Source organism: Artemia sp. Qi Xiang Cuo, chromosome 11 (genome assembly GCF_049724085.1).
Source record: "Artemia sp. Qi Xiang Cuo chromosome 11, ASM4972408v1, whole genome shotgun sequence".
NCBI classification, from domain to species: domain Eukaryota; kingdom Metazoa; phylum Arthropoda; class Branchiopoda; order Anostraca; family Artemiidae; genus Artemia; species Artemia sp. Qi Xiang Cuo.
Window position 1 is genome coordinate 56,057,239 of NC_142804.1, and position 8,298 is coordinate 56,065,536.

Sequence of the window (8,298 nt, forward strand, 5' to 3'; positions counted from 1 at the left end):
GGGGAGGGGTGGGGGCTGGGATCGTGCTGCCCTCCCTCCTGCATACGTCCTTAAATTTGGCTTATGTTTATTATTATTATTCAATCATTATGCATTATTACTATTCATTATGTTATTATTTATATATTATTCATTATGTTTATTATTCAGCTTATTATTGTTTCTGAAAGTAAGAAAAGGAAATGTTTGGCATGATTTTGTAGAACATGGCATGTTTTGATGGCAGTCTTCTTAAGAACCAACTGAGCAGTGGTGTCAATTCATGTAAATAGGGGGGGGAGTAAAAATACAGTTTTTAACATCTATTGGAGACCAATTTTGTTGTTTTTTAATATATCCGATGAAAATACCAAAAAAGCCATTTTTAGTGCAAATACAAAAAATAGGTATTTTCGAAACCTAGGGAGAGGCAGAATTTTTTGGGGCGAGGGGGACCTGAAATTGCGACTGAGGTACTAGAACAATGAATGGACCATTGATTCAACATGTTGTTCAAATTAAGTTCAAACAACTATATAAATAGATTACTTTGACAAAAATGGCATATTATTACCAGAATCAAACTTAAGATGTCCCGGCGTTACGCAAGGAGTGGTTTTAGGATAACACTGACTCAAAATAGTTATTAAAACAATTATAAATAATAAAAATAATACATTAATGAGATTATAGAAACCAATAAGTTTTGAGTTCTTTGTTTTACAGCACAAGAAAATAATAACAAAAAATGTGTGGATAAAAGAAAATACGGAGGTCAAGCAGACATCAAACAGTTCGTGGTAACGAAACGTAAGTACGGAGCAATGCGGCTCAATAGTAACCGAAACTCTAAAAAACGGAAATTTGATGCCAATAGATATATTAAAAAATCGGCTTAATATGCTGATTCTAAATATACAAGATTCATTAAGTTTAATGTTAGCCATCAAAGGCTACCAGCCTGAAAAATTTGCCTGATTTTTGAAAAGGAGGGAAACATCCCCTAAAAGTAAAAGAATCTTAATGAAAATCACACCATCAGATTCAGTGTATCAGAGAACCATACTACAGAGGTTTCAAGCTCCTATCTGCAAAAATGTTGAATTTTATATTTTTGGCAGAAGAAAAGTCAAGGATGCATGTTCACTTATTTTTCTTTTCTTTTCTTTTTCAGGACTGATCTTGTCAGACCAGTGGTAACTATAATACCCAGAGAGGCAAGGCCGGTTACCCGGTTTGAACCCCCCCCTCTGAAATTTTTGACCGAGTCGAAAATAAGTCAAAAATTAGTAAAACCTAGGTAAAAATGAGTAAAATTAGTCGAAAACTGAGTCAAAAATTAGTAAACCCCCCCCCCCCTGAAAAAGTCAAAAATTAGTAACCCCCCCCCCAAAAAAAAAAGAAAATCCTGGATCCGCCATTGCGGAGAGGACTCAGATGATTTTTTCCTTCTGAGTCGTCCGATCAAAATTTTTAAATAATCATTGTGTCGAGTGCAGTTGAAAGGTCCAATAGCTATGCATTTTGGGATGAAATGACCCCCTACAGCCCCCCGAAAAAGGACCACGAGTTATGAATTTTTCCCATTGTTTACATATAGCATTTGTTATTGGGATGTACACATATATTTTCAGGGGGGAAGGGATTTTCCGGGGTTGGATTTTATACGGGGAGAATTTTCCATTGGGATGGAAGTTCCGGGGGATGAGCTTTCCAGGGGAAATTTTACGTGAGAAATTTGCTAGAATTCACATACAAAATTAGTTTTATTTGTCTTACTTTCTCGTTGACGACCCCATTTTACATGAGGAGAGGATTTGGGAGAATTGCCCGGGGGAATTTTCAGCGGAGTTGGAATTCTCTGAGGATTTTTACGCGGGGGGGGGGGCTTCCCACGGGGGAATTATCACCAGGAGAAATTATCTATTGGGAAACGTCCCACGGGAGAAAATATAAATTTAAGGGTGGGGGGAGGGGTCGATTTTCGAGAAAAATATTCTAGAAGTATTATCTTCAGAAATTAAATAAAAAAAAATAATTATTTTATAAAATTAAAGTTGGTTAATGATTGTTTGTTAAGCACAATCGTCAGCCAGAAATGGGAGGGGGGACGGCGCACCGCGGCGGGAATGGAGCGGGGGTACGGGCCCGGGCGGCGGGGACTTGGAGGCGGGACTAACCTACTATGCCCGAAAGGGGCGTAGGGGTTGTTGCCATGGCGGGCTGGATAGTTTTTTTTATTATTTGAAAAATTAAAATAAATCAAATTAAAAAAAAACGGTTTTTATAATTAAATTAATGGTCAACATTAAAACAAAAAACTAACAGAAATTTATACGTATATTTTGGGAGCTTTCCCCTCCTCAATACCCCGCTATCATAATGTAAACCTTCTGTCCCAATTTATTAGGAACGATTCTTGAAACGCAAGGGGCTGTTTATTGGATTATTATAGTGCGGGGTACTGAAGAGGGAGCAGTTCCCCTTATATACGGACTAGTTTCTGTTCGTTTTGAGTTTTAATATTTCTTATTACTTTCAGTAGAAAAAATTTGTGTTTTATTTAATATCACTGAGATTTATCGATATAATAGTTATCATTCCTTAATCAGCATCAACTTGTTATTCTTCCTCACTTTAATTTAAAAAATTTTTTATAAATTTTTGGTTACTATAGAGTTCATAGGAGCAAACAGGATTAAACAAAAGCGGAACAATTTTCCAAATGAAAGTAAGTAGCTACAATAAAACTAAAAAAAAAAACGAACAGAAATTATCCTTTATATGAAGAAGGTCGCTCCATTCTCAACTCCCCCACTCTTTACCCTAAAGTTAAATTGTAATTAAATTAAAGTATTTCAGAATACATTCAATATAGCCAGTTTGTATTGCAGATTCTTTTAATCTTTTCGCCAATTGTCTTTTAAAAATATTAAACACAAGAAAGAATTGCTGACATTGAATCTGCAGACGATGGTACTCTGCTCGCAGACTCCGCTCAGAAAGCACAAAATATGATAGAAAGAGTAGCGAAAACGGCTAGTGAGACAGGACTCGTGATCAGTATCCTTAAAACAAAGTATCTTTCAACCAAAGAGAACACTTCTGTATACAACAGTGGAGAGCCTATTGAGAGGATGAAAGAGTTCAAATACCTAGAGTTATCGATAGATGCTAAAGGTAGAGTAGAGCCACTAGTGAGATTCAAGGCAGGATTAGCAAAGCTTGGTCCGTCTTTGGGCAGCTCCGCCAACCACATTGGACGAAGGGAAATCAACCTCGTGACGAAGCTCAGGATTTACTCAGCATGTGTGCATTCAATTTTGTTATATGGACGTGAGACCTGCCCCCTCAAGGTGATGGAGGAAGAGCGTCAGTTTAACACTTTTGACCGAAAATGTCTACGGACTATTAGCGACATACGGCTGGCGCAAAGAATCAGCAACCAAGAGATGATAAAAGCATGGGGACAAAAGCATGAAGTTTCCACCATGATCAAGAAAAGACGTCTCAAGTGGCTAGGCCACGTAATGAGGTACCCAGAAGAGATCCTGACACGCATGATACTACTAGTAGCCCCAGATTTCTCATGGAAGAAAAAACCAGGTGGCCAGGTGAAATCTTGACATAACGTCGTCAGAAAGGATGTCGAACCGCTTGGGGGACCGAACCTGTTATCACATTGGTCTTCTAGGGCAACATCTGTTCTTGAAACATTGGGGAAAAAGTTCCTACTTTAGAGTAAAGAGTGGGGGGTAAAGGGTTGGTAGTTCTGCCTCATTTAAAGATAAATATTTCTTGCGGTTTGAATTTTAATCTTGTTCCTCACTTTCATTTAAAATCCTGTTGTTTCTTATTATAATTTCTGCGCATTTGTCAATGTAGTTTTTGGCGTAAAATAAATACAAGCAGATCTCCCTCTCCAACTGCCTCTAGCTTTGACGGCAAGTTTTAACTTTTGGATAACAATGCTTTGAAAATGAAAATCGCCCCAGAAAAAGATAATCCCTTAATATTTTTGTAAGTGGGGCCTGAAGTACCAAACTGACCCTTCAGGTCTTGATATACCGTATATATTTTTAAGAGAGGAAAAATGACCCCTCGTTAGAAAAATATTGCTCTTGGGAAATGTCCTTTGTTTATATCTTTACTTTTTTTTAAACGATATAACTTGCAAAATTTTACTATTTAACAACCTACTGCAAAATACTTGATAACTTCAATTCAAAATCATTTACAGTCAAACAGTTCGTGGTAACGAACTCTAAGTAAGGAGCGACCCAGCTCAAAAGGAAACGAAACTCTAAAAACCGGAATTTTGATACCAATAGATGCATCAATAGAATCATATTTTTTTGCTGATTTCAAATATACAAGTTTCATTAAATTTAGTCTTACCCGTCAAAAGTTCTGCGCCTGAGAAAATTTGCCTTATTTTCGAAAAGGGGGAAACAACTCCTAAGAGTCATAGAACTTTAATGAAAATCACACCATTAGATTCAGAGCATCAGAGAACCCTACCATGGGCACCCATAAGTTGAATTCCAGGGGGGGGGCAAACCTCGTCTAATTGGCACTTTTAATGCTATATAATAGAAATCTCAGAACAAAAATATAAGGCAGCATCATTCAGTCAGGGGGGGGGGGGGACACCCTCCCCTGCCCTCCTTTATGGGCGCCCATGAAGCCTACTATAGAAGCGTCAAGCTCCTATCTGCAAAAATGTGGAATTTTGTATTTTTTGCCAGAAGAAAGATCACGAATGCGTGTTTATTTATTTATTTTTTTTTTTTTTTCCAGGGATGATCGTATCGATCCAGTAGTCTTATAATATCGTGAAAGGGCTCATTCGAACGGAAATTAAAAGTTCTAGTGCCCTTTTTAAGTGAACAAAAAAATTGGAGGGTAACTTGACCCCCTCCCATGCTCATTTTTTCGCGAGGTCACCCAGTTAAAATTTTGAGATATTCATCTTGTTCAGCATAGTCGAAAATCTAATAGATATGTCTTTGAGGATGAATTAATCCCCCACAGTTCCCGGGGGAAGGGCTGCAAGTTATGAACTTCGCCCATTGTTTACATATTGTATTGGTTAATGGGAAGTATACAGACGTTTCAGGCGGGATTTTTTTCTTGTGGGTTGGGTTCGGAGAAGGGGGTTATGGGGGAGGATCTTTTCATGGAGGATGTTTCCTTGGGGAAGGGACATTTCTATGAAGGGGGTGCCGGATTTCCCAGTATTATATAAAAAACGATCAGAAACTAAATTAAAAAAACAAGTTTTTTCAACTAAAAGTAATGAGCAACATTAAAACTTCAAACGAACAGAAATTATTACGTATATGAGCGGGTTCGCCAACTAAGTCAATACCTTGCCCTTTACGCTAAAGTTTTTTTTTAGTACTTTCAAATGAGCCATCTATTCTAATTAACCAGCCTTTGTGATTCAGGGGTTTGTGACTCGAAAAAATTTGAACTTTATGAAAAATGACTATGAAAAATGAAAAACTTGAAAAATGTCCGAGTTTTAGCAGAACATAGAATAACGATTTTCTGAAGACTTACAATCTGAAGTACCTTGGGAAACATTTATAAGGGAATTTTTGGTGGGCTATAGAGAGTTCCTCTCGTCTCTTAATTCAGTCAAGTTTGTGCCTTGTGTTTGTCTCAAACCATTGTTTATAGGCTTTATTTAATAAATACATAGTTTATAGTAAAGAGACTCTTGCTTCTCCTCCCACGAGAACCCATAGCTTTAAACGATTGGGCTACATACATGCCAGATGCTTACTAAAGTAAACCCTGACATCACCAGAAGGAAAGTAAATGCTTACATTGGAGACGACCTTCTTTCCATTCGACTCCAGATGGATGTCAAAATTCACGTTTTTTTGGCAATCTGCCATCGGTAAAACACACCCAACCATCTTAATCTTTCTTTTCTTGCAGCCATAGATAGTCGAAAATCTAATAGATATGTCTTTGAGGATGAATTAATCCCCCACAGTTCCCGGGGGAAGGGCTGCAAGTTATGAACTTCGCCCATTGTTTACATATTGTATTGGTTAATGGGAAGTATACAGACGTTTCAGGCGGGATTTTTTTCTTGTGGGTTGGGTTCGGAGAAGGGGGTTATGGGGGAGGATCTTTTCATGGAGGATGTTTCCTTGGGGAAGGGACATTTCTATGAAGGGGGTGCCGGATTTCCCAGTATTATATAAAAAACGATCAGAAACTAAATTAAAAAAACAAGTTTTTTCAACTAAAAGTAATGAGCAACATTAAAACTTCAAACGAACAGAAATTATTACGTATATGAGCGGGTTCGCCAACTAAGTCAATACCTCGCCCTTTACGCTAAAGTTTTTTTTTTAGTACTTTCAAATGAGCCATCTATTTTAATTAACCAGCCTTTGTGATTCAGGGGTTTGTGACTCGAAAAAATTTGAACTTTAGCGTAAAGAGCAAGGTATTGACTAGGGAGCGAACTCCATAATATACGTAATAAAATCATACGAATATAGAAGTTCGTTACGTAAGTTTAAGTTACGTCCGATCAAAATTTCGAGAAAGCCAATTAGCCAAAAAAAGTAAAATTAATATGCAAATTTCGTTTTAATTATTTATGTACGGTGATCCAAAATCAAAGCTGCATTAATTCAAAAACGTTCAGAGATTAAATAAAAAAAGTTTTTTTTTTAACTGAAAGTAAGGAACAACATTAAAACTTAAAACGAACAGAAATTATTTCGTATATGGAAGGGGCTGTCCTCTCCTCAACACCTCACTCTTTACGCTAAAGTTTGACTCTGTCACACAACTTTATTTTTAAAAGAAATAGGTACTTTAGCGTAAAGAGCGAGGCGTCGAGGAGGGGACAGTCCCTTTCATATACGGAATAATTTCTGTTCGTGTTAAGTTTTAATGTCGCTTCTTACCTTCAGTTAAAAACCTTTTTTTTTTATTTAATCTTATTCAAGCTCAGAGTGAACTGCCCTGAAAATATAAACCATTATTCAGCCGTTAAAATTGTGTTTCCGTGAGAAAGCAACAAATTGCTGGCTAAAATTGTTAGAAAATTTCTCTAACCAACTGAATCATTTTTAGGAGATTTTTTTTGAGAATTTGAAGCAAAGTAATGAAAAACTGATAATAGGCCTACAGCAAAAGCAGGATAACTAGTTTCAACTTAATATAACATCGATAGAAAATCCGTGACTGCTGATATATCTTTCAGTTATCAAATTGGTTTTTTCTTTCGTTCCTGAAAATATCTCCAGAAATAGGCTGGCTAAGAGTACTCGTAATAATACCAAATCATTGCAGCAACAAGCCACATGAACTCAACACGGCTGCGCGCTCTCTCTTCCACCCTAACCTGCCCAGAGCTTCAATCTTTACACCCTTCCTAGAAGTTTCAACTTCTTTCAGATATTTTTTGACCTCTTCACACCCCATTTGGTATAAGCTTTCGTACTGAATTTCTTAGAAGAATCGGGAATTGGGTAAAATCATTTATGGTGTTTATGTTTTCTGGGAATTGAAAGTAGAATATTGAGTTTATGATATTACTGTATTGTCAGAAAAGTAGAACTTGAAAAATATGAAAAATGAAAAACTTGAAAAATGTCCGAGTTTTAGCAGAACATAGAATAACGATTTTCTGAAGACTTACAATCTGAAGTACCTTCCGAAGTACCTTGGGAAACATTTATAAGGGAATTTTTGGTGGGCTATAGAGAGTTCCTCTCGTCTCTTAATTCAGTCAAGTTTGTGTCTTGTGTTTGTCTCAAACCATTGTTTATAGGCTTTATTTAATAAATACATAGTTTATAGTAAAGAGACTCTTGCTTCTCCTCCCACGAGAACCCATAGCTTTAAACGATTGGGCTACATACATGCCAGATGCTTACTAAAGTAAACCCTGACATCACCAGAAGGAAAGTAAATGCTTACATTGGAGACGACCTTCTTTCCATTCGACTCCAGATGGATGTCAAAATTCACGTTTTTTTGGCAATCTGCCATCGGTAAAACACACCCAACCATCTTAATCTTTCTTTTCTTGCAGCCATAGATAGTCGAAAATCTAATAGATATGTCTTTGAGGATGAATTAATCCCCCACAGTTCCCGGGGGAAGGGCTGCAAGTTATGAACTTCGCCCATTGTTTACATATTGTATTGGTTAATGGGAAGTATACAGACGTTTCAGGCGGGATTTTTTTCTTGTGGGTTGGGTTCGGAGAAGGGGGTTATGGGGGAGGATCTTTTCATGGAGGATGTTTCCTTGGGGAAGGGACATTTCTATGAAGGGGGT

At 37.2% G+C, this 8,298-nt stretch overlaps 1 protein-coding gene across 1 annotated transcript; it reads left to right on the forward strand.

Moving 5' to 3' along the window:
- The first annotated feature begins 2,993 nt into the window (after positions 1–2,993).
- On the forward strand, positions 2,994–3,605 carry LOC148947158 (uncharacterized). The gene has a single exon (XM_089096527.1). It carries the CDS (start codon positions 2,994–2,996, stop codon positions 3,603–3,605), a length of 612 nt encoding a protein of 203 aa, XP_088952653.1.
- Positions 3,606–8,298: the final 4,693 nt, after the last annotated feature.